The sequence below is a fragment of the Labrus bergylta genome, chromosome 10, assembly GCF_963930695.1.
Source record: "Labrus bergylta chromosome 10, fLabBer1.1, whole genome shotgun sequence".
Classification (NCBI taxonomy): domain Eukaryota; kingdom Metazoa; phylum Chordata; class Actinopteri; order Labriformes; family Labridae; genus Labrus; species Labrus bergylta.
The window spans coordinates 13,836,463-13,862,795 of record NC_089204.1 but is presented as its reverse complement, the minus strand read 5'-3'; the positions used below and the strand labels follow the sequence as shown (position 1 = coordinate 13,862,795).

The window sequence follows — 26,333 nt, the reverse complement described above, 5'->3', positions numbered from 1 at the left end:
TTCAACACTCTAATGATTACCCTTTTTGTGATGCTGGTAATGTACTTAAAAAACAAGCTTAAACTTTTGTCAACATTTATGTGCAATTTAAGTACAGACATTATGCGACCACTCTGCGGGTAAGGGAGAAGCAAATTGTTGTTTGTTGAGTCTAGATTTAAATTTGTAACCAGTTTCACCAATGAGGAAAAAAACAAAGATTGGGACAAAGATTGGCATATAGAGCCAAACAGAGTGACATGAAGGAATGCAGGACGGGGACCTGCAGCCATTGTGTCCTAATACAATATCAGGCTTCCTTTAGATGCCAGAAACTACAAACACACACATGCACATACATAAGAGTTGAATAGCAGGCAGGGAGGCACCAGGCCCACTTCCCCTGCTGTAGATGTAGACGATGGAGAGAGACAGAGGGCGAGGGAGGGAGAGAGAGAGAGAGAGAGGGAGGGAGGGAGGGAGGGTGAGAGAGAGAGAGAGAGAGAGCGATAGGGAGGGAAGTAGGGAGAAGGGAGGCTTGTACAAACTGAAATATTACTGATATTTCAGATCAGCCTTCTGGACACATACTGCTCTCTTGTCTTCTTTTGGACTTACTCTCTCACTGTCAACTCAACATAGGAATGTTTTCGTGTTTATAACTCTGGAATACTGATTTGGTCTCTTAGTACATCAGTCTGTATTTATGCTCTCTAGGCATCTGACCCTGGTTGTCATCTCAACTTCAGTTGGACACAATTTACTGAAGTTCCACAACGGGAAAATAATAATACATACGAAACAAGTGAAAGACATCTGGATCTGTGTGACCACCTACCATACAAATACTTTCTGGTGTCAAGGACCAGGGGAAGGGGACGAATAGCCTTGTTCAAAGGCACCTCAACATCACTTTACCAACATTTCAGAAAGTTTTAGGCCGTCTGATAATCCCTGCCTCTGCATCTTAAAACAGGTAAAGTTTGGATTCCTAACATAATGTACTACTTTTGCCTTCAGACTTTATTTCTTATGTCTTATTTCCAAATGTTTACATACATGCATTGTTATATATGATAAGACTCAAATAGCTACTTTGTGAAATAAAGGGGACGATTTACTTCATCGACTATATAGATACATAATATATTTGTTTGAAAAATGATCTTTCTGAAGATTAACACACCATACTAGGTTTTTTTTAGCTCATGAGAAGTGGATTGATGTATTTCTGTGGATTTCTGACTCACTATGTGTCATCTATTGATGTAGGAGAGTACAAACAGCATACGTATTGAGTTTGATGGGTCTTAATCATCATGAACGCACACAGAAGGATTCATGTATTTTGTGATTTATGAATGACTCTATCCACAAAAATATTTTTCAATGCAGACAGTATTTTACGGAAGAGGATTAGGGCCACTGAAAAAAAACCATTTGATTCTGACTTTTTTCTCAGAATTCTGAGATTTAAAGTCAGAATCCTAAATAAAAAGTAAATTCAATTTTCAGTTACCCTAATCCTCTTCCGTAGTGTTTATCATTGTATATGCCTATGCATTTAAAAAAATATATACACATGTAAAAAAACAAGGTTCACAAACATATTTCTGATTCACACAAATATTTATTGTTATGCAGCATAATAGAAATCCAAATGCATTTATTTCAGCAGGGAATTGCCTGTAGGCAGCCTATCAGATGTCTCCTTCCCATTCAGCCAATCACAGTAGGGTAGATTCAAGGTTATGCTTTAATGTGATCACTAAGCGCTACATCTGCGCAGACAGTGGTTAGCCTAGCTGTCTGAGTCAAGTCATCTGTATTTTGACGTGTACAAATAGTGACTGTGATTGTCGTATTACTGAAGGAAAGTTGTTTAACGCTCCTCTATTGTAATCAAGGTTGGTATGTTGACTGTCTGTATATTGAGTGTCTTGTTATGTATCAACATACAATGTGTCCATTTTAAAATGTGTGCAAGTACAAACATCCACAAATCCATCTGATAGATTGTGACAGCAACACTTGACGAACACATTAAACATGAAACAAGAAGCTAGTCTTAACGAGTCACCACCGTTTGCTTTGTTTTGACCAGGCATCTGCTAAGTCACCTATATTTAAAGAAATAAACCTGCAACTGACCGGCACCTGAGAACGTAGGTTGGATGTGCACTGGTACCTTGTTTATATGAAGCAGACGTAATGGTTAACTTTATTGAAAGGTCACCATTCTCCTTTTCCGTTATGGCATAACACTTTTAGTAAGGCCAAGTGGTTTACTGTTATTTCATGTAATTTCTTTAATATTCTTTAAGTTGAATGTTAAGAAAATTATAACTTTATAGAGTTAGGTTACTTTGGAAAGGTAAAAAAATATCAAAAGTAGTATGACTGCCTTAATAATAAAAATAGATACTGTAATCAGCTGAGCTTAGGACAAGAAATGGGGCAGTACTCATGATTTTTGGAGTACTCCAGGCGGTTCTGTGGTGAGGGTTAACCAGAAAGAACACATCGTCTCAATCTGTAAACAACAGTCCTGCTTTCCTCGTGATTTTACAAGTTCACTCTATCAAGGACATTCTATTCGTTCATTCTATTAGTACTAGTGCCAAAACATGTAGAGCTGTTGTATAAAAGCAAAATCAAACTCAGAATGATCGAATCACTGCTGATATTAAGTATCAACACTCTCCGTTGAGTGATATTGCTTAAACATGCGTTGTTTTACGTAACCATGAAGGTGATTTTTGTGACCATGGTCAGAGGAACATGCTTATACTTCCTAAAAAAAGATTTGAATATCGTTAGTCCAATGAACCAAGATCTTAATACAGATAATCTTTTAAGTTTAACAAGGCTCAATTCATTAAACAAAGTTTCATTAAATGCGCGTTAAGGTAGATACGTAATGTGCTGAAAAAACAACCAACCAACAAGTTCCTAAAATCAAATTGTTGTCATTTCAGGAATTTCTTTCAGTTAATATATTTTTGTTTTAATGGTAGGATTTGTGTTTACCCACGGCTTGAAGGAATTTGGAAAGTTTGAATTACTTGTAAGATTTACGGTGTGTGTGTGTGTGTGTGTGTGTGTGTGTGTGTGTGTGTGTGTGTGCGTGTCCATTATCTAGACAGGATGGAGAACAATACAGAATGCTGGATAATGGGCCAGCACACACACATAGACACACAAATGCAAGCAAAGGTCAGGCAAGAGTCTATACAAGGAAGTAATATTGTTATTAATGATGATGGGAGCACTTGTGATAGACATAAATACACACACACACACACACACACACACACACACACACACACACACACACACACACACACACACACACACACACACACACACACACACACACACACACACACACACACAAACATGTATAGCTGAGTTTGACAAAAACAGGAAGGGAGGGGCATCTTAGCGACAAGAAGCAAATAATGGAAAAGTTGAAAAAAAAATCATAATCTTACATACATACTCCTTCATTCACTAAAGATGTGGTTTTATGTTTTTATGACCCCGCCTCTCCCTCCCCCTGGCATGTTGAGTTAATTTTATCTGTTTTCCATCTGAAATTATTAAGCTTTGATGAATACATCTTCTGAAACAGACTTAAAACACTGAATGATGCTGTGAGAATGCCGAAATGTACAAATTAAAGTTGTACAAACATGATATGAATATTGAAAGGCCGTAGTTTCCGAAGCAAATAATATGCCCTTGTGCAGAAATATGTGCTCTGTGGAAATGTTTGGACAAAGTGGATCAAGGTAATCTACAGTTGACATTTTTTTTGTCAACAAGGGATATCGCCAGAATATCTTGGCATTAAATCAAATACAATCACACCTAATCAGATGCCTCTTGTTGGCAGAGCATAGTGGGCGTGAGGGAGTGTAGACCTCGATGAGAGAGTGAAGGTATTAAGTTTGTAACTGTTTTGTAAGAAAGCAACATGATTTTAAATTTGATTCTAGCAGTAACTGGAAGCCAGTGGAGCAAGATGAACAACGGAGTGACATATGCTCTTTTGGTTGGTTGAAGACCAGTCATGCTGCTGTGTTTTGGATCATCAGCAGATGTTGGATAGTGCATGTAAGAAGACCTGCCAGTAGGGGGTTGCAATAGATAGTCAATGCATTATATCACAAGAGTCTGTACCAGGAGCTGTGTAGCATGCTCTGACAGTGACACTGATCTTCCTGATGTTGTATAGGGCAAATCGACATGACCGGGCAATTGAGGCTACTTGAACCTTAAATGTTAGATGGTCATCAATCATGACACCAAGGTTTTCTGGCAGAATTTTTGGGCATGAGTGTGGCTGTACAAAGCTGGATATTGATCTGTGGTTGCATAGAGGGACTGGCTGGGATGAGAAGGAGCTCAGTCTTTATAAGGTTGAGTTCCAGGTGGCATTCATTCATCCATTTAGAGATATCAGCAAGGTATGACAAAACTCTTGATGAGACTGTAACGTTGTCTGTCGGGAATAACAGGAAGATCTGGCTATCATCAGCATAGCAGTGGTATGTGAAGCCATCAGAGCAGATGATTGCTCGAAGTGAGGTGGTATATATGGAGAAGAGAAGGGGACCGAGCACTGACCCTTGAGGCATCCCTGTGGAAAACACTGTTTCATGTATATTTGTCTATCTTATATTCAGCACTCATAGTTCAGAGTGACATTTCAATTGTTTGTAGTGTAGTTTTATTACTAATGTGTAAAAGTTCAGAAAGTGGTGACTAGAAATCTACCGATTTTGCAGTTTCAGGGAGCTGTGCCATATCAGAGAACATAGGCGACAACTGACTGTAGAATTCTTTTAATTCAAACCCAACACCTCTGACTCTATGCAAAATACATTTATTTTAATTCAAACCCTTTAGTTACAAAGAAATTATGTTGAATGTTGGAATATCCATCTCAGACACCGAAAATAAAACCTCTGTCAAATGCAATTTCTAGGTACAAGAGAAGATTGTCCACAAAAAAGTTTTTTATAAAATAGTTTTGAATAGAAACAGTTTGACTCTACTTGTCCCTTGTTAACGTTATAAATATCAAACGTGTGTGTTTGTGTGTGTGTGTGTGTGTGTGTGTGTGTGTGTGTATGTGTATGTGTGTGTGTGTGTGTGTGTGTGTGTGTGTGTGTGTGTGTGTGTGTGTGTGTGTGTGTGTGTGTGTGTGCCTGTGTGTGCGTCTGTGTGTGTTTACAGTATTCATCTAGTTTTCTTTCCCCTGAGACAGACAGAGTTGAGTGTGGGAACCAAGAGTGAGACTAAACTAAGAAATGGGCACAGACATTTTTTTTAAAAATGGGGTCAGGACGGGTGGAGAGAGGGCAAGAGGTTCAAGATAATACAAGAACACACACTCACATAACACGCAAAGTAAGCTGTTACAGCAACAACCAGTACAACTGAAATACTTTTTTAGTCGTCTAGATGCTATTCTCATAAAGGTCGTATTTTAAGCCGATATTAACATAGACAAAATAACATGCAACTTATTCCATGAATATCTTAGGTTAATTGAAATAAACACGTGGTGGGGCTTTTGTATCATTCAGTGTCATTAAAATAGGGCCGAAAAATGGGAAAATTAAAACACAAGTCAAACACAAGTCAAGTCAAGACTTGAAAAACACAAGAGTTGCAGTCAAACTTCATACAAAAAAACAAGCAGGCATTAATTTTGGTTCCATGATTACTCTGAAGAATGGTACACTCCCAATGCTGAAGAGAGACAGGGTTAGAGCAGCAAAGGGTCAATGTCCCAAACCTACTCCTGTAATGAGGACAACAGCCTCTTCAAATGGGTCGCATGACACAACTCTGACACAGGCTCTCCGGAATGCACATTTAGGTGCCTCTACAGTAGTATAACAGTACTAAAATAAAAAGCAAACAAAAGAGAAGCACATACCAGTGAAAAACTCCAAAACATCAAACAGCGTTTTGCACGTAATCCATAATGCACATGATCCTACTGTTATTGATATGACATATTGATATTCAATCAAATATACGTTAAGGTTATTAAAAAATCATGGTTCACAATGACAGGCTTTGATACCCATTGATTGAGATTTGTTTTTAAATCATTCTCTAAATGTAGAAAATAACTTACAGAAGCAAAATGAGACAAAACTAGAACAAGAATTTAGATCCAACAGAAACATATCATGTTTTGTAAAATTTAGTTTTGTAAAAATCACTGACAATAAAAAAAAACCACTTATATGTATGATAGTATAGGCTATGTAAGGAGGTTGTTCTCCAAATATTTCTTTTAAGCTGTTCACGATTATGCTGAAAAATTTAAACATGGTTGAAGTCTTTTTTTTTTCAGACATTATCACCTCATACAACTTATTTTGTTCAAATAAACCTGAAATGTTCAACCTGCACATGTTTTTCAGGTGAATCTTGAATCTACAATCCGATAGCTGAGAGACAATCTTTGGGTGCGTTGAAAAGTCAGTGCTGAACTTGTGATAGGTCATGGCAGACTGGAGCCTATTGGGAAACTTCCTGGAGGAAGTACAGGAGCATTCTACCTCTATTGGCAAGGTAGTGACGCACAAACTCACACAGAAAAACACACACATACATGTACACACTGCCCATTACATACCAGCTCGCAGACCACCAAACTAACTTCCTCTGGGAAAAAAAAGGTAAACAGACGTTTTATTTGCGCTCAAAATAACACATTGATTTATTTCCCGATCTTTCTGTTTATATGGTTTCCTGGTTTCTTTCTTGGAATATCTTGAAGAGACATAAAGTTAATCTCAGGTCATGTTGGTTTGTTTGCATCTTACAACCACTGAAGAAATCAGTTTGTAGCTTCTGTCCCTAGAGGTCTCTCAATCCAACAACAATAATAGAAGACGTAATCTGAAGATGTCATGAAGTAGCGTTGGATCTCACCATTGTTAAACAAACACCATTTCAATGACAAAATCTATTTAACGCAAGCATTAATCTGCTCTTACAACGTTAGTTCAATTTGACATTAAGTTTAGACATTTTCATATGGAAAGTTTACTTAATAGATCTAAAACTCCTTCAGGATTGCATTAATTATCATCATATTCACTTGTTTTAGAGCCTTGACTTCCTATGTGAGACAAATGACTGAAAATGTGTCACGCAGTAATGGGCACGTCAAATTTTGTGGTAGACATGTTTCAATGAAGTTTAACGTATTAGGAATTTCCCAGGTCAAAAGATTCATAAAATAAAAATAATTAAGGAAATACAAATAGAAATATTACAAGTACAAATAGATACACTAAGAAAATATTTGTCCTGCAGGCATGTCCTAAATTCTTGCAGTCAGTCTTTATATAATTATACACACTTAAACAACTTTATACGGTTCAAAAAATCCCAGAACAAAGATTCACCACATTATTGTTTCTGATGGTGTCATGTCTGTCTGTGTATCTTGTTTGTTGTCTGTCTGCTCCACAGGTGTGGCTGACCATCCTGTTTATCTTCCGTATCCTGGTGCTGGGGACTGCTGCTGAGTCTTCATGGGGGGACGAACAGGAAGATTTCGACTGTGACACTATACAGCCGGGCTGCGAGAACGTTTGTTATGACCGGGCTTTTCCTATCGCACACATACGATACTGGGTAATGTGAATGACTTACAGTATGTCATGTGATGTGATGACTTTGGGGAAATGTGTCAATTGTGGTTAATACTAACTGTTTAGAATGACAGACTGGTTGTTATAAAAACATTTCCAAACACGAGGCGGTGTGGAGCCACATTCAGTGAACAACGCAAAATGGAACACACAAAATAACACAAATGTGCAAGACTGGAAATTATCCAAAATATCTGGGGAGGAGTATAAATAAGCTCATCTTTTGTGATGTGGTTTTGCTAATGTGTTCACAATATTCTTAATACCGCCTGTTCTTTAACGTTAATGTTACCGATGTCCCTGCAGGTGCTCCAGATCGTTTTTGTTTCCACTCCCAGTCTGATCTACATGGGACATGCCATGCACACTGTCCGCAGAGAGGAGAAAAGGAGGAGCCAAGAGGAGGAGGCAGGAGAGGGGGCAGGAAGAGAGGCAGACCCAGGTGGAGGTGAAGGAGGAGGAGGAGCAGAGAAACGAGGGAGAAAAGGAGAGAAAGATGAAGAAAAGGAAAAAAGAGAGGGCCTATCAGCAGGTCGAATCCATTTGAGGGGGGCGCTGCTACAGACCTACGTACTGAGTATACTGATACGAAGCATCATGGAGGTACTGAGCACCGCTTCACTTTTAATGAAGCTTTCAGCATCTTTCAGTAAATTGTTTTGGGTTTATCTAATTCATGAACATGAACGGTTTGGTTCAGTTTTATTGCACTTAACCAGCACTAGCAGCTGTTGTTTGCAAATAATTAAAATTGAATCTCCTGTACACAACCAGCCAAGTAATCTCACAAAAAAGTGAGTTAGTGTAGTAGCTATAAGGTTAATAATTGATTTGAAGAATGTGACTTATGTTTGGTTTACACATGGGACACAAAATAGCGTCTTCTGGTTTTATTACACATATCCATCTACCTTTACCTCCTCATAAGGCCGACTTTTTTGTTCTTTACACTACACCATCTGACTTCTTTGCTCCTGTAATAAAACTTCATCTGAACAGCCAGATGTTTCCCTCCAGAGAAGCTGGACAGCAAAGAAGAGCATAAAGCAAGACATTTCATTGAACAGTCGGTGCTGTGAGATTTGATTTACACTCATCAGAGGCAAGATTCCCCACTGTCTCTCTCTCTCTCTCCCGGATTTCTCTACTGTCCTATATCTAAATAAAGGCGTAAAAAAAAAGCCCCCCCAAAGAACGAAAGAAAGAATGCAACAATTTGACCTATAACGATTTGTTTTAATACATGACATCGAGTTAGTCATGGAGACTGAAGTACCTTTTTTACAAAGCCTGTTCAAGGCTGGCTGTTGCCCTGTTATTCCACAGTGCTGCTGGGTATAAAAGGTTCAAAGGCAGGATGTTTTTCTGGCATCAGAGGTGGCATCAAAGCCAAATCTGTGTCTGTGTAAATGGCGGAGCTAACAGGACTGTACATCACTCTGTGCGAGTATTTTGTGAATAATACGCCAACACTGTTATTTACACCTCATAACTCTTTTGAAGGAACAACATGCTTCATCAAACACTTGAAATGAAATATTTATGTTCGGTGTAAAAAACAAAAAAAAACAAGGAGAGCTTTTAAGTCACCCTAACATGCAGAGTCCGTTGGTTTAGGACTAGAGTCAGTCAGTGGGTGCCCCAGGCCTTGCTGATGAGGAGAGTCTAGAATAAACTGTGAAGTTTTGGACTCAATGAACCGCAGCAGCTTGCTTGAGGGGAGTGTTTTTAAGCAGTTTATATTAGGGGTAGGAGCGGTCGGCCGTATTCTCTCCGTCTCTGCTGATTCCTGTTGGTCTTGTGATAGATAAGCTCCTGATGTATGCTGATATCTTTTTATTACAAAACCCTTTAAATCACTTTATTGTTGCACACAAGACGGAGCAGGAAGGAGATAAAGTAAAAGACGAAAAGAAAAACTGTCAATTTGTATTTCCACTTGTAAAAATCTGTCATTGACTCCTATAAACTAAAGTTTTACAATACTTGAGCTTTAGTATTTATATTATGTAAAACTTCTTACTTCGACTCTATTACACTGTATAGGTAAATATTGTTCTTTTTATTTAAAGACGTTTTTGCCATCCTGACTTTACCAGTTGGCTTGTGTACTAGCTTTTAGAAGAATCCAGTTTGGGTTTTTGCAGTTGCCTTTATGTTTCTTAGTTGCTGCAGAGAGATAGGGAGGATATACATTGCTAAGCCTTTGCCTTGACAGACATATTATTTTAGTGACTCATGCTCAATGGCCCTTAGAATACCTGGTGTTGTTTCCATTGTAATTCCAAATGAATTGTAGCGGAGTATCAGGAATAAGTAATCTGAATACTCCTTCTACTGTTTTTATTAAAGTGACTTTGATTGCACACCCATACAGGTGGTGTTTCTGTGTCTCCAGTACTTTCTGTATGGGATCTTCCTCCATCCTCTGTATGTCTGCAAGGTAAAACAGACATACAATCACATTTACATACATTTTATGTAGAAAACATGACTTTTAGATCTACAATAATATTCTCCTCGTATCTCTCAGGCCTGGCCGTGTCCACATCCGGTCAACTGCTACGTGTCCCGACCAACAGAGAAAAACGTCTTCATAGTGTTCATGTTGGCCGTGTCTGCAGTCTCTCTGGTCCTCAGCGTGCTCGAGCTGCATCACCTGGCATGGAGGCACTGCTGCAGGTAGGAAGCACAAACATGAGTTCATGAAAAACAAGTTGAGTGTCACACTTAAAACTAATAAGACTGACTGACTGGCAACAAATGCTTTAAATTTGCTTCTTCAATATTTCAAGTTTTGCAGAAGTCTCAGAGGTTGTGCGTAGAAAGTATTAAAGGTCTATTTGTTAGCTGAATAAATAAAGATGATCTCTTTTAATGAAAAACTCGAGCTGATTGTGACTTGATTTACAAGTTAAGAAAATGTGGCTGCTTTTCATAAAGTGTCAAATAAACGTCATATGTGATAAATATCCTTTTTATGGGGCAATGTAGATTTCTAATCACAAAAAGTACTGTTTATAGTTTGAAAAAGTTGTTAAGTGTTGTGTGTGGCTTGGAGTCTAAATCTATTAGCTAAATCAGATGATGTTAGGCTCGGGTTGGGCTTGTTGACTTCAAAACTCCAATAGGAAGTCTGTGTTGAGACCTTGGGGCACAGAGTTGGAATGACATGGCTATTTAGCAGACAGGATAGGGTCGAACAAAAAGACACTGTTAAAGTTTTTCGGCTTGAACCTAAGGGCAAAACCTTCAGTAAGACATTTGGGAGTATTTGTGTCTTTTATGCGTGTGTGTTGATCACCTGACCATCTTCTCTCGTCTAGATACTTCATTCATAGTTCAGAGTATTCGGCATCCAATTTAGTGGTCAACAAACCAAGTCATCCTGGGTGGACGCCACTGTGCCTGCAGAAAAAAAGTTGACAACCAAGCAGATATCTCTGAAGCTGATCAATCAGAACAACATAGCCACACGTACATTTACGGTTCCTTTAAATTGCCACTAGAGGTTGATTCCTAAAGTGAGTCATTCCCCATAAACACCTATATTTTACAGAAGAAATTAAAATGCTTTTAGCCTGGTACAAACCCCCCCCCCACTTATTGTCTTTGCCCCACTGGATTGTTGGTAATAGTGTAGTTATTTTGAGTGACAGGTCGGTCTGCTACGCGTCACCTTGGGTAAATTGAGTCGCTGAACTCATCCTCTCGAGTAAACCACTTGTACTGTGAATGTACTTGTTCAAGTACATTCACTTCTGTTCAATCAAAAATAAACAGCTGAAAAATATCTCTGACATTATGGTTAAGATTAACTTTTTTAAACCCTTTATTAATTCAGACCAAAAAAATGATATCTTAAAGGCCAACTGCATGAGAAAAGGAAGCACTGAAGATCTGAAATGCCGCTCATAAAAAAGCCAATAGCAAGAACATAAGACGCAGAATGAGAAGGATGCGTCAGTTGTGGCTAGTGGTTGGGAGAGCTTCGGAGTTAACTGAAGAGGTAGAGTGATGTAAGTGAGAACAAAGCAGTAAATCAGAGAAATCAAGCTTGTTTTTTCAGAGAGTCTCACTGCAGTCAGGCTTATAAACAGAAATAGATTAATAGACCATTTCTGTCTTCAAAACATCTCGCTGAAGGTCTTGGCACAGTTACAGATTTTTATCACTTTTCTTTTTCTAAAGGAGCGATTGTATCAAATCTGCTAACTGATGTAACTCTTGTTGCAGGCATTTCTTAATCAAAGGGAAGGTTGTCGCTCCCCCTCATCCCTCACTAGCCAGACAGCTTTCTCTATCTCCTCCACCACCATCAACCCCACCTCCGGACTTCAACCAGTGCGTGATTGGACCCTCACACTTCCTGCCCCTCCCTTTCCCCAACCACCGCCTGGCTAACCAACAAAACTCTGAGAATATGGCAACCGAGAAGCACAAAATGGCCGCCGCTGTGGAAGAAGTCAACCTTCTTCAGATGAGTTGTTACTCCCCAGGATGGCAGGAGAGAAGTAACACCCAGATGCAAGATGGTGGATACCTGAGGACTGACACTAACTGCTTCAGCCCCGGGAGCAGGGAGATTAGCTGTCCTAAGATCCAAAATGGCAGCCCGGACGGGTTGTTGCTTTGCTCGAATGTAGGGCTCTGTCAAAAGGACAAAAGAAGATTGAGCAAAACGAGCGGGACGAGCAGCAGAACAAGAGCAGGCGACCTCTCCGTGTAGGAAAAAACGTATTCACATACCGGCTATATAAATTCTGAATTCTAACAGAAGCCAGCAGGATGAATCTGAGCCTACCCGTTACATATGAATTTCTTTCTGGTTTGTCTTGACTGCATTAAAATGAGTGAAATCCACTCTATGACTAGATGAGGAGATTTGTCCTTGTTGAGCTTTCATTAAATGGGGGGAAAACAGCAGGCTTTAAGATTGTACTTTTCCCCTGACTGACAGTAATCAGACAATAATGTGAAGTTCAGGTGTTTAAGTCAACATGGGAAACTGTACGTTGAGATTAAGTGCACATCTGTAAAATTCTGTTTTACATTATCAAAATGTTACATTGTTTCTTCTATTTGACTTTTCCAATTTAAGACTTCCTGCTGTAGAACTTATTTTAATCAGAAAGAAGAAACTGCAGAAATCGATCACCCATTATCTGCAAGTCGAATGCCTACAAACCTGAGATAAAAACCTGCAATATATTCAAAATATAAGTGATTTAATATTACAGTTATTGATACAGTTTCAATGGCACATTTTGGTGGATCTTTTATACTATTTAGCGTCTTGTTAAGCAAACGGTTCTTCTCTATGTCCGACTGATTGGCAGTACTTGAATCTACCAAAGAAATCGAATCCTAAGCCTGTGAAAGTCCCAACGCTGGTCATGTTGGAAATACTTTGACAGCTAAAGCCATGAAAGTTTGACCTGTGGACTGAGTCTGAACTCACTGATTTGCTGGCTTAAAGGAATTTTTATTGGACAAGATGACTTCTTCATTATCAAGTGAATTAACAGGAACATGAACACTTTTTTTGTCATTGTCATTTGACTTTATATCAAAGAGTCTACCGTGTTTTGGGCTTGAGTGAGTTTGCCTATATTACACCTTCACACCACCTTGTTCTTACAATTTATTCACTTTACACAATCTATGTTTTAATTTTTTTTAAAGGTATTTCTTGTGACAATGATTTTCTTAGATAGACTCATGAATTTCTGCACTGTTTTAGGATTTCACATTATTTCAATTTTACATCCATTGTGTGTATTGCAATCTCTGCTATTTTGAATGGAGGTTGAGTGTTTCGAGACAGTTTTTCAACATTGTGGTTACAGGAAGATGGCACATTTTGCCAGGTATCATTATGTGATTGCTACTGTTAATGGTAATTAAAAATTGTTGGATATTTCCTCTTTTGTAGTTTCATATTTAAGATGCTGTTTCAGTGATGTGACTGCTAAACATGGGGCATGATAAAACATATCCCCCCAGCGCTTGTCACTACTTTAATTGGTATTTTTTACTGCACATATTTCCACTTTTGTTGTAGGCAAAGCTTGAAATCACAATCTGAATGGCTAGCAGACTCACATCAGAATCAGGAAGAGATTCTTCTAGATAAGTGTTTCATTGGTCATGCAGTTATGGGTATAATAAAGTGATCAGATGGGCTGCGGTTTGAGCAGCTTCACAGTGTGATGTCCCACATGACTGCTGTCAAAAAATGAACTCCCCTGATGTTGTTACGCCTCTACAATTTTCGCTTTTGGGTTGTCTATTTATCTGTGTGTCTATCCGCAATTTCATCATAAAGTACATCCCATTCTTGGGAATTTTAAGTTTAGTAACCCCTGGAGGGAACATCTTCAAACATGTCACACCAGTACACCATGCCATAGACACATGCACAGAGTTAATTCACTCTCCCTCTACTGACTTCATGGGTCAGTGATGAGTTTTGAGTCCTTTCTCGAGCAGAATAAGGAGTAAGTTAAGTATACAAAAAATAAAAACTCAGCTAGAATTCATTATAAGATTTTAACATTTAATAAGCATTGACACAATTTAATGTAATAAGGTAAATACACTCAAACACTGTGTTTAATAACTAATTTAAATACTTTACTTGAGGTTTTAAATTTTTTGGCACTTTATAAACTTTATACTCAAGTAAATACTGTACTTTTTATGCCAGGTTGTCTTTTTTTTAACTCATGAACACAAACAAAACCATAAACATCAAAAGTAATAAAATCCAAATATTTGACCTGTGATATCAAAGAGGACATAATAAATCCCCTTTTCACCTTTTCAAACAGTCCCCTGTGGTCTAAATGAAACATCTGTGCTGTGCTTTGGTCAAAATATAACATGAATCAAGCACCAGAGGAGGTTTGTGACCCTGTTTAAACCAGCTCTCTCAGAATGCTCCGTTTTGGTGTGTGTGTCTCTTTAAATGCAATGAGCCCCCCCTGAGTTTTCCCATTAGAAATCACTCATTAACTAGCGAGAATAAAAATGGCAGACCAGTGCAAACGTTTTTGCTCTAGGAGTCCATCTGTGGAGATATCAGGGGAGGGGAGGGGATTTTTTTTTTTTTTTACCAGAATCCAACTGTGACATCACAAGGAGAGCAAATTTGAAACAGAGCACTTTTCTCTTTGTTGTAAAATGCAGACAAAAGACTGGATGGGTTTATTTCCCATTTTGTGGGTCGGTAGATACTCAGGCTACCCAAATATATGTTCAAAATCCCTGTACGTAAAAGTGGATTTTTCATTATGTCCCCTTTAATATAAGAGTGAAACACTCACAGGAATTAGTTTTCTATATAATCAGAACATTAAGAACTTTAAATTGAAGAAAACACCGACATACAGGTTTGAATGCAAGACTTTTATATGGCGTAGGCTACTTGTAGGCTCATCGGGGTAGTCGTACCTGTGCTACCATTCCTGGTCTGATCACATAAAAGAAATATAATGAACCTATTAAATAGCATTTTCAAGCATCTTACATCACAAAACGATAGTGGTGTGACCTCCCCTGTTAATTGTGGGCCTACATTTGATTTTCCTTTTCTGAGCAATTTATTCTTTCTAATATTTTTGTCCCAGCAGTATCACAGTTATTCTGTTGATTACAGTGATTAATGTGTAAACTTTAATACAATAAAACACTGCTCTTGTTGATCATGTAAGTTAAAAAAGACATGGAATTGAAATCTTTTGATGAAATGACAAAATAATTATATTTGAAGGGAATTACTCTCCTCTTCAACAACAATCTGTGACTTCAAAGTTACTATTGTAACACATTAATAATTTGAGTCCCCACATTAAGATACAATTCACTCCAGTTGTGTATGTTAAGAACTGCTCAGCCACTGTTGCTGTGAACCATCTTTATGTCCACTAGAGATTGAAATGTATGAAGCACCTTCATATATCCAAATTAGACTGCAATGAGAGCTGGACATGGCAGAACTTTAGTGAAGGACAGACAAACATCCTACCAGACAGTTGACTGCTGAGAGATGCAAAATAGTAAAAATAAAAGGGGGCACTCTGGGAAATTTCTTTAAATACTGCTTGATTCCCATGGCAAACGTCCAGCTTGGTTCACTTCAGGAATGTTTGGGAACTGTAACACTGAAGGGGTTCTGTTTTCTTTCCCATCTGATGCAGCCATATTTATATTACAGTGTTGAATGGAAAACTATAAGCTAATTAATTTTAAAACAGAGGCGATTACTATTTTTGATAGGTAATGATTATTTAAATAGATTACTAAAAATAAAACGGCAGTAAGTTATTAATATTGTATCTTGACAATCATTTAACCAATAAGTCAAATGTTTGAGGTCAGGAAAAGATGGTAAACAAATAATGGTTATCTGTTGTCAAACATTATTTTTGACTCTACTATTTGAGATAATCATTTCATATTTAATACAAGAATGTACAACTTTTTGATCCAGTAGACGTCATCTTTGGGCACCTACATTAAACAAATTGCTGTTAGGTGACACCTCCTTCATACTGAAGCCTCAGCTCTCCTCCAGCAACACACCTCCAACCCCTCTCTCCTCGTGTTCATACGAAGGATTTATCAATTAGAATGCACCATAATTAAGCAATATTAAGCGCAAGCGGTGGACAAAAGTGTCCTTTGCTCGAGCTGCAATTTCCTGTGGCCTGCATTGTCGTGTTAGCAGGCTAATGCTAGCACATTTTAGTTAGCTCGTAGCTTCACATTGCACATACATTTACACAGAATGACCGTGATCTAAAGACACTTATATGACATCCAAATAAGCAGTGAGTAAGCTATGTTATTCTTCTTTTCTCTAGTTCTTGACTAAAACAGCTTTATAACCAAGGTATATATCCATGTAAACACAGCTTCGACAATGGTACAGCCGACGGGACTCGGGCTTGTACCTCATTGTAGACAGTGATGACTCAGAGACACATTTACAGAGGATATCACTGATAATAATATAATTATAATTGATTGATCTGCTATTTAAGCTTGACCTTGTGAAATGGCAATTTGGTATAGGGTCAAAATGAAAACCTTTGCTTGAACTTGAATGCAAAAGATTTTTATAATAAAATAATAAAAACATAAAAACTATGAGTGGTAATAGTATAGTAGTCATATTTAGTAGTAATAGTATAGAGACAAAGTTAAATTTGATATGCAAAAATTGGCATCTTTGCTGCGGTCTGTAAATCACAGTTCCTCCAAAAAATATGCTGTAAAGTCAAATGTCGTCGGTGGACAAGGGTGCCCTCTTGTGACCAAATATATAACTTCAGTGCTCAAATGAACACGTTCTGTGCGATGAAACTGTTTTTTAGTATCACAGCATAAAAACATTGAATTAATTATTCTTTGTGTGATGTTGAAGAGGTTCGATAGTTTGTTGTTTACAATCTGAAACAATAATTACAAAGGACATTATAGCCCATAAATAGCATGAAATAAGAGTTAACTCAGCTGAGGTAAATGTACGTCCAGGTCAGTGACAGAACAAATGTCTTTTAAAAACACCTTAGTCATGTTGATTGTGTTTAAGCTCTAGCCTATAAAGGGTTAAGATTCTGCCTGGGGGTTGACATTTATGATTATTAACCCTGAAGTGCCAGAAGTATTTTTTATGTTTTGGGCCCACATGAAAAGAGTGTTAACACCTTGTGACACTATTGCCCTTTAAGCATGAAGAAATGACAAGTTAGCCAACAGCTGCTTATTAAATGTCCATCTGAATATACAATAATAATCATTTGGAGTCTTCTCTGTAATGATGATAACTAAATGTAAAAAAAAGTACACACCCTTTAGCTCTGTTTGTGGTCTAATCCAACCTGGAGGAAGTAATGAGCTTTTAGCATAGACATTAACTTAAACTGTGTACTATTTTTGTAGTGAGCATTTAATATACACTTGGTTATCAGAGCTTTTCACTGGAGACGGAATAAGTGCCGAGGAAGCATTCAGAGGGAACCTAAACAGGTTGAACCCAGGTAAAAAAAAGAAATTGCAGGAAACTCTAAATATCTGAAGCTTGAGAGTAGCAGCAGATTTATGAATTAACTTCCTATACATCATCACGCCAAGCCAAGCACCCCTTTCCAAATTATCATTTGATCCTTTGTTTTATAAAGCATTGATTAAAGGTGCTTTATGATCAGGAGCTAGGTAAAGAAAAACGAGTAATGTCAAGGAGTGTCCTTAGAAACAAACGGTGTGTGTGCATGTTTGTAGCCAAAGCAGTTTACTGTTTACAGTTTACTGTCAAATCCGGTTTTAGTGCTTTATAATCCATCTTCATTGCGGACTATGATATTGCGACATAAAAAGGCCTCATGTGACCTTTTAGAGGTGCTTCAGCAACTCTTTATTTCATCTCAGCACCCTTAAAACATTAACAGGGGATTTTTGACATTTTACAGAAATTGTCCAAATTTGCGATCATTTTGAATAATGTGTAGTAATAATCAATAACATTTTAAGTCAAATGTAATCCGTCACTAATGCCATTCATAAATCTTTAAAAGGTTATAATGATTTTTTGCTGATTGCCTCACTTTAGAAAATACTTTTCGTCTTCAGCCACATTTGCCTGAGAAAGATCTTTTGGATGGAAATGTTGCCCTGTTTAAAATAAAAGTTGCTCATAGGAGGTGCAGACTTTTCTCTTCTTTCTGCAGTTAATACATTTGTTTGTCCTGCAGCTTTATGCATTTTGCTTGAATGTCTGCACACCTGTTTTCTCTTACAAAATAACATACAAATAATAATTTAATAATAATAATACCTGTACGGTATTAATTTATAGCCTACTTTGGGAAACATTAAATATTCCATCTTTTTCTCTCCTTACAAACTGTTTTGTGGAGTAAAACTCATGCTACTTCATGTTACTTCATATTGTTTTTAATACAAATCACAGTACTTCATCATGTAGTAAAATCTTTCTTGTTTTAGAAGTGTGTGGTTTAGCAGGAGGATTTAACAGGAACTCTCTGTCACAATTTCTTTAGGAGCTGAGCACCCCTAACGGTCTTATCCTAAAATCGCCCCTACCAACACACCAGTTAGTCATCCATAATCTTGTCATGTGTCTACTGTTATTTTATCTCAAAAGGACGGCCATCATTTACAACTGGCTCTGGGGAAGTATATTTATATTTTGTTATCTTTATTTACCATGTACTATTAATGTCACCATTAACTACAAGTATTATTTCTATTTAAAAAATAGCATGAACTGCATTTCACAATATGCTTAAAATACATCATCAGCAATACATCAATAAATCATCATATCTTGGTGGCACAAATCACTAGTGTATTTGGCCCTTAAATGTACAGATAATCACAGAATAATAAAGCAGAGCTCACTCTTAACATGACCATTTTTTTATGCGCTTAAAACTTTGGCGTAACTCACAACACAACATAATCTGTGCTTCGTCCTTTTGCCCTAAACGTGACATGACTGTCATGAATTATGTTGTGAAATACAATCTTTGACCACCAGGGGTCAGAATATCTCCATGAGTTGGAATGACTCATGACTTTCACTGTCTTAAATGTGCCTCCCTCTAGTTCCATGCATGTCCTGTTTGTCCTCTCTGTCTGTGTGTTTGTCATGCAATCAATTCCACCCATCAACCCAATCAAACCAATCACCTGCAATTCATCCGCTTATCCAGTCTCCGCAGTATTTAAACCCCGGATTTACACACCTCTTTGACAGAATGGTCAGTTTGCCAACATGTTGCTGACATCAAGGTCAAATTAAACTCATGTCAGAGAGTAATCCTCATGTTTGATTGAATCCTGCGTTATCCCATACTTAGCTGTGCAGTTGTCTCTCTTTGTTCCATTTCACCGGTTTCATATTGATCTGTCACTGGTTTACTTCCATCATATGGGAATCCAGCCAAAATCACAGTTTTCTAAAGCATTCTGTCAAGCTCTTGGTGCACTAACCAAACCTCTTGGAGCTCTTAGTCTACCTGTAATAAATATGCCAACAACTTTCTGAACTGATTGAACATTTTTTTTAAATCTCAGTGGGTTTGCCAGTCACCGCTGTTCCCCTTCAAATGAACCAGCTTTCTCCTTGGTACAAAGGCATCTCTTGGTCAAGAAGGACACCTTCTCTGCCCTGCTTTACTGGGTCAACATGTTGACCCTAACCTTCAACAGATCCAAGCTCCTAAATATAAACCAGGCCAAAAAAGTGTGTCCCTCTTTCAAACATAAACAATTCCTGTTTGTCCTTTCTCAGTCTGTAAGAGTTTTCCGGATTTGGCAATCAATTACACTCATTCTGCCAAACTTGGCACCTGCAATTATTTTACTCATGTTGGAGCCTTTGCAGCGCTAGTAACTCGGCCAGATTGTTCACTTTGCCAACAATATAAAATGTTGTAAGACTAATCCTGGTGCTTTACTCCTATGTAATCCCATTTACCTGTACTATAAATCCACTGTCCTCACAGGATCCCTGCCAGCCTGATTTGTCTAGTTGGGTTTATCTAGTTGTCTAGTTATTTATCTTCAGTTCTCAATTCATTGAACATTTTCAAGTCTTGGACTGTGTTCTGTTTTGTGTTCAGATACCAATGAAAATTAATCACCCCTGTTTATATTTTTGTACATTTACCTTCTTCATTTGATTACTGCATAAAACCTATTATTTAGTCTCAATGCACATTGAAAAACGTTTTCAGGGGCTTCTTTGACCTGGAAAAAAAAGGCAAATTCAAAACTAATTTTAAAATGTTAACTCCTACCATTGACCATGTTTTCATGTGTTTTCAGTCAAACTATCACGCATATTTCCTTTTAATCTTATGATATTGTAACACTGAGTAAGGTCTTTAGTAACATTATATAACAATGTGTAAGGTATTTTACCTGCTCTTAAAGTGTCTTGAGATAACATTGTTATGAATTAGCGCTATGCAAATAAAGACTGATTGATTAATAGATCATTTTCTCCTGTGATATTTCCTGTGCCGAAGTTGTAATTGTAACAATGTTGTGATCTGATATGTTGCAGATATAAAACGTCTTTATTCTGATATCAAATGTTTGTCTAACGCATATTTGTACCTTTATGGTTGCTATTGACATTCGTCATGCAGTCCTGCTTGTGCCAGTAACCTGACTTTTGTCCTTGGTTACCCTCTTCTTTAAGGTTGTCTGCTTTGCCATGCAGCTGTACAGTCTTGCCATTCCTGCCATGATTTATGTGTACCAGTAGGTCTACATGTTTGTCCCTGCTTCCCTTCTCCTGTTGCCCTGGAACTTAAATGAACTTCATGTAAGTAATACTGTCCTTGCCCGGTATGGGAGCTGTGCTCTTTTGTCTTTCCCTGTAAAAGAGTTGGTGTTACGAAATACTCGATAATTTGTAATGCCAACTTTGACCACTAGGTGTTACTAATTCTCCATGAATCTGTCTTTGACATTATTCTAGATTCTTCTCTATTGAAATACCAGAGACTTTTAAGTGATAGCTACAACTACACATAAGAATTACATCTTGTTGAATAACTGCAAGTATACCTGCCGTATTTTAGAGGAATAACCCCAACAGCTGTTAATCTTAATTATAGTTTATTGCAAACTTTATTCTCATCTTTTATGAGTGTACAGATCTAGCAACACAGCCACCTTCACTCAGCCTTCTGTTGCCAGGCAGTGTTTTATCAGGTTTTATGAAGACAGATCCAGATTGATCCAGTTACTGTACACCACTGCTGTCAGCTGAGCTTTGATCGAAACGTGACAGGTCGCACAGCAGAGCTCGAGCTGTCCTCAGCTGGCTCAGTTCCTAGAAAGAAATCATCAAGTGCAGGGTTATATAACATCAGCAGTGTATGAGTGGGCGTGGCTCTCACAGTATGTCATTCATACTCAGCCTGAAGTGATGATTTGTGTAAGCACAGGACAAAGTGACAGAACATTACATTTAACTTGGTTGTAGAATAGACCTTGTTTGACTTATTTAAACAGGGAAAACCAAAATTAAAGTGTTTGCCCTCATCATTAAGAGGATGAGCTTCACTTCAAGAGACTGAAGACAACACTCTAATAATCGATTAAGGCCGGTCTGAAGTCATACTTACAGGATAAACTGTGCTCTTGGAGGATTTCATGGTTTGTGTGAAGAATATTCAGCATTAAAGCTCATTTACCCTCAGCAAAACCTCTTTAACTTCACTTCATCTGCAGAGACATAGTATTCAATTGTTTAACAAGATCAAATTGAGCAAATTAGATTGGATTTCTGTTTTTTTTTTTTTTTTTTTAGAGGTATCAATTTATACTGTTTCTTTGCTTATACACTATTTTGACAGATTTTTTTTTTCCAGCTAAATAATATACAGCATTGGGTCTTCATTGTTATAACAACTAAGTAACTGGATTTAATCTCATAAACCTTATCAAGTGTAAAATATTCACCAATATTGTCATTAAATACTTGTAATATCATGTTTTGACTTTCACAGAATTTGGAACACCTTAAAATGAAGAGACATGTTCACATTGAAGATGTTTTTTTTTATTGATCCTTCATCCATCCTGTCTACAACTACACACCATAGCTTCCACATTATATTGTCTCTTCGCATACAATATTGCTGTACATGAAGACAGCAAGCAGCCCCTTCATAATATGTTACAGACTTAGTCTCTCAGGTTACAGTAAAATAAGTTAAAACATCTCTCGGGCCTGTGAAACCAGGTAAATAACATCTTCCCTCGCTGCAGATGGTACCCAGTGCAGCAGCTCTACAGCTTCAATATGCAAGTAACAACCCACAATTCTTAGCTGTAAGAAGGCAGAAAACAGTGTGTGACCCTAAAACCTTTTTTAAAAACTCATACAGAGTGTGATGGCAGGTAGGGGATACAAACAGAAGCTCAAAAAGGGGCTGCTTCAGCAACCGTACAGATCAGGCTCGGCTTAAGAGTACTAAAATGCAATATGAGGTTTTGTTGAACATTTTAAAAGACAAATAGTTATTCTGCTTAAGAGCTTTCATGGCAAGTGATTGTTTCTCAACACAGATAAATATGGGTAGACGAGAGGGAGTGCAGAATGTTAACACTGCAGCATCCCCCAGGTCAAAGGTCAGAAACTCCAGTTGGCATGAAAACTGGTCAAAGTTAGAGAACAAGCATCTGTCAGCCACCTAAAGTCTCCATTTTCCACCCTGTATCACTTTGATGTGATCGATGGTATGATATTTAAACTCAATAACTTTAAAAAAAGGAGGGTAAAGGCATGGCTCTGCAAACAGAATGTACCAAACTAGTGTTGTTTTGAAAAACAGAATAACGGACAGGAAATCTCTCATTGTTAGACATTTTAAATAATGATTCGTTTGTTCCTCTTGTTGCAGTAAAAGAACAGCTTAGCCGAAGAAGAACAGACTGTGGTTTTATGTTTAGCCACTTCAGCACCATACAGAGAAAGTGACACTTGGGTTTTCTTGATCGCAAGTGGCACCTTTCGTACCGTACACAACATTAAGTAACCATGTGAAAAAGTGACTCAACATAAAACCATGTTAAGAATGTGCATGCCTAAAAACAAAGCAAACAAATACAGTAAAATGACATTAAATATTCAGGTTTTGATGACTGGCTCATGATGTTGCAGATTTCAGGTATGCAACAAGGTCTCCGCGCTCTCCCTTCTTCTTGATGCCAGCAAAGATCATTTTGGTTCCTGGAATGTACTTCTTAGGGTTCTCCAGGTATTCCATCAAGGTGGCCTCTCCCCAAACAATACCTGAGACCAGACACATAATTGGTGATTAAAGACAGACTTGAACAATCTGATCAAGGAAACTAAGAAGGATCCCGAAGTTAGGTGGATAACACTCCAGATATCAGAGGGCCCAAGTTCAACCTTTTAAACCTTCAGTATGAGCTGCTAATGTCATTAGAGCTCAAAGGGTTCACCACAGGAGGCTGACAAACAGCTGATAACACTCATTATAAATAGAATACATAACAAACATGTTCTGGTTTCAGTGTATCCTTTAAGGGGATCTGCTGTTATTTACGTGTTATCATCTTAATGGAATCTCAACAGATCTTGACATGTTTGTTCGAGAGAAAATACATTTGACGATGTGATTATACTTAACAATGTTATAAACATATTTACTGATAAAGGAATAACTATAAATGCAGCTCTAAGTAACTTCAACTTGTATAAAACAAAGTGTAAATAAATGAATATTCACTTAAGTTAATTATTTTTTTTGCATATTTGTAATAATAGATTCTGTTAACAGAGTAGTTTAAAACAGTTTAGACCCTGTTATAACTTTATACTCAATTTCTTCGACAAGTATTACTAAGAAGTGTGACATACTATGGATATGTGGCCTTATAACACAGAAAAGACATCGTTGTGAGTTCTTGTAAACTTCAGTTAACCACTACAGAACTGACCTTTACTCTTGTTGGCGTCTGTGTACGAGTAGCCCTCTGCCTGTCCGGTCTTACGCCCGAACAGACCCCAGAGGTTGGGGCCCACCTTGTGCTTGCCCCCCTCTTCTACTGTGTGACACTGAGCACACTTCTGGACAAAAGCCTTCTTTCCCTTGGCAATGTCTCCCATGGTGAGCTGCGAGAACACAGAGTGGAGACAGGACAGACAATAAGTCACATATACAGCTACGTTAAACTGTACACACCATGACTTTAACTCCATGTGTGAATGTTGATCCTTAAATACAACTGCCCATCTACAGGATCTATTCATAGCCCATGGTTATGGGAGGAGGCTCCTCTGCAGCCCCCCCCCCCCCCCCCCCCCCCGACGGACGCCATCTTTGCGAAGGTCGTCTAAGGTGGTAACTTTTTTTTTTTGCAGCGTTCAGTTTCGCTCTTATCTAACATTGCATTCGTGACATCCACCTGTACACTGGTAGCCTGACCCCACATACATACTCATGAATACACCTTTACAATGCAGCGTTAGCCTAGCTCCCGTTAAGTCTCTGTAACAGAGGCTCATTCTTTCCGAGCACAGACAGACAGACAGACAGACAGACAGACTGACACCTCTCAGGTAACTCTCCGGATGACACGGTAATTAAAAGGTTTGTCATGATCGCGTCCAGTTCAAGGGTTAAGCTCGTATCGCTTCTGTGGAGTGCGAAGCTATCCGACGTTAATGCACTTAAAAAAGGTGACTAAAAGCAGGTGAGACATATCTCCAAACATGTGTTACCTTCCCCGTTTATGTCCTCAAATAACAGACGAGGAGGGCTGCGCTGAACTGACGTGACCTCTGTGTAAACCCTCAGTAGTGAGGGCGAGAGAGAGTCTGCTTGCCAAAATGTGACATTTATTGCTTAGATATGCTTCGAGCCTACAGCAATTAACAACAGTCTTATCTGAATTAAATAAACTAATAGTGTAACAAGAACAATGGCTGCTTATCGTCTCTAAGCGTGTCAATAAAATGCTGATTTCAAATGACATAATATAGCCTATGACGGAAAATGTCTCTTGTATATCTTAAAAGAGCCCAGTAGGCCTACAGACTGCACATCGGACAATTTGAAGTAGCTTTAAAGGCTTCAGCTTGGGCAGACAGAAACATGGCCACACATCCTTTCGTAAGGCATCAAGGACAAAGCCTTTTTTAGCAATTTCCATAACAATATAAAAAGTATGGCCATATTCGTTTGATAAGAAGATAATCCGCATGATTAACAGCGTGAGCAGAAGCAAACCCCTGGACATCCTACTAGTTAGATTATCTACGGGATGTGTTACCCACCCAGGCTCTGTCAAGGATGCTTCAATGTCGGCGTCCTTATATCGCCCTACAGTCCTGCTTATTGTCTAACACATTACACAACCAATGAAGCACCGAGCACGTCTGGAAACCCCCCTTCATACATCCTTCAAGTAAGTATTCAACACAACATAGCCTACTATCAACGCAAATCGTCTTGGATAGCGCTTACAGTTTACGCCAAGAGAGAAACCGAGCTGTTCACATTGGAGATCCCGTTAGCTACATTGTGTCCTTTTGTCCTTTATTTAAGCATCATAAATAAATAAATCCACCTGTAATTGGTATAAACACACAAATGATGTGTAGAAGTTTACCTTTTTGATGAAAATATACGGAGCTAAACTGCCTCCGGTGTGGCGTTAAGATGCTTCTCGCGGCCGGTGAACGGTTTCTGACGGTCGGTAAGAAGGTCACTTCACTTTAGAGGCACCGGCTTTTGACGTCATCATCCAATCACGTGCTGCGCGAGTTCCTCTGAATCGTGACGTGGTCCCTCTACAATATGGCCCTAGTCTCATTTCGCAACATGTAAGTGTCCTTCGCTGATTTATTATCTTCAAATTGTTTTTTTTTAAATCGCTTGTTTCGTGGGTTATACATGTAAAAAAAAATATATATATATATATATATACACAATTAAAACACGTATAATAAAAAAAACAAGATAATGTCGCTGGTTTGTTGTAGCAGATGGGACAAGGAACTAACAAAGGAAGCCAGAATACTGTTTTAGGACTGGTCCCAGCAACTTGTCGCATTCCCTCGCTTTCATTGAGAAGCCTTTTAAG

At 38.2% G+C, this 26,333-nt stretch overlaps 2 protein-coding genes across 2 annotated transcripts; one reads left to right on the top strand and one right to left on the bottom strand.

Annotated features, from left to right (window-relative positions):
- The first annotated feature begins 522 nt into the window (after positions 1-522).
- LOC109992872 (gap junction alpha-5 protein) lies at positions 523-13,593 on the top strand. The gene is made up of 7 exons (XM_020645642.3): positions 523-955; positions 6,429-6,579; positions 7,489-7,653; positions 7,977-8,273; positions 10,048-10,113; positions 10,204-10,352; positions 11,907-13,593. The coding sequence occupies exons 2-7, from the start codon at positions 6,511-6,513 to the stop codon at positions 12,397-12,399; spliced, it is 1,239 nt and encodes a 412-aa protein (XP_020501298.1). The 5' UTR covers positions 523-955; positions 6,429-6,510; the 3' UTR covers positions 12,400-13,593.
- Positions 13,594-22,256: 8,663 nt separating this feature from the next.
- cycsb (cytochrome c, somatic b) lies at positions 22,257-26,020 on the bottom strand. The gene is made up of 3 exons (XM_020645659.3): positions 25,860-26,020; positions 24,186-24,360; positions 22,257-23,514 (listed from the first exon to the last, which is right to left on the bottom strand). Exons 2-3 carry the CDS (start codon positions 24,352-24,354, stop codon positions 23,369-23,371), a joined length of 315 nt encoding a protein of 104 aa, XP_020501315.1. The 5' UTR covers positions 24,355-24,360; positions 25,860-26,020; the 3' UTR covers positions 22,257-23,368.
- Between the last annotated feature and the right edge of the window lie 313 nt (positions 26,021-26,333).

What these genes read in the sequence shown, in the direction of transcription:
- cycsb (XM_020645659.3), bottom strand. Translation starts at nt 24,354, where the DNA reads ATGGGAGACATTGCCAAGGGAAAGAAGGCTTTTGTCCAGAAGTGTGCT. An exon ending in AGACGCCAACAAGAGTAAAG is followed by an intron (nt 23,515 to 24,185) that starts GTCAGTTCTGTA and finishes GTCTGGTCTCAG; the next exon opens with GTATTGTTTGGGGAGAGGCC.
- LOC109992872 (XM_020645642.3), top strand. Translation starts at nt 6,511, where the DNA reads ATGGCAGACTGGAGCCTATTGGGAAACTTCCTGGAGGAAGTACAGGAG. An exon ending in TCGCACACATACGATACTGG is followed by an intron (nt 7,654 to 7,976) that starts GTAATGTGAATG and finishes ATGTCCCTGCAG; the next exon opens with GTGCTCCAGATCGTTTTTGT. An exon ending in TGATACGAAGCATCATGGAG is followed by an intron (nt 8,274 to 10,047) that starts GTACTGAGCACC and finishes ACACCCATACAG; the next exon opens with GTGGTGTTTCTGTGTCTCCA.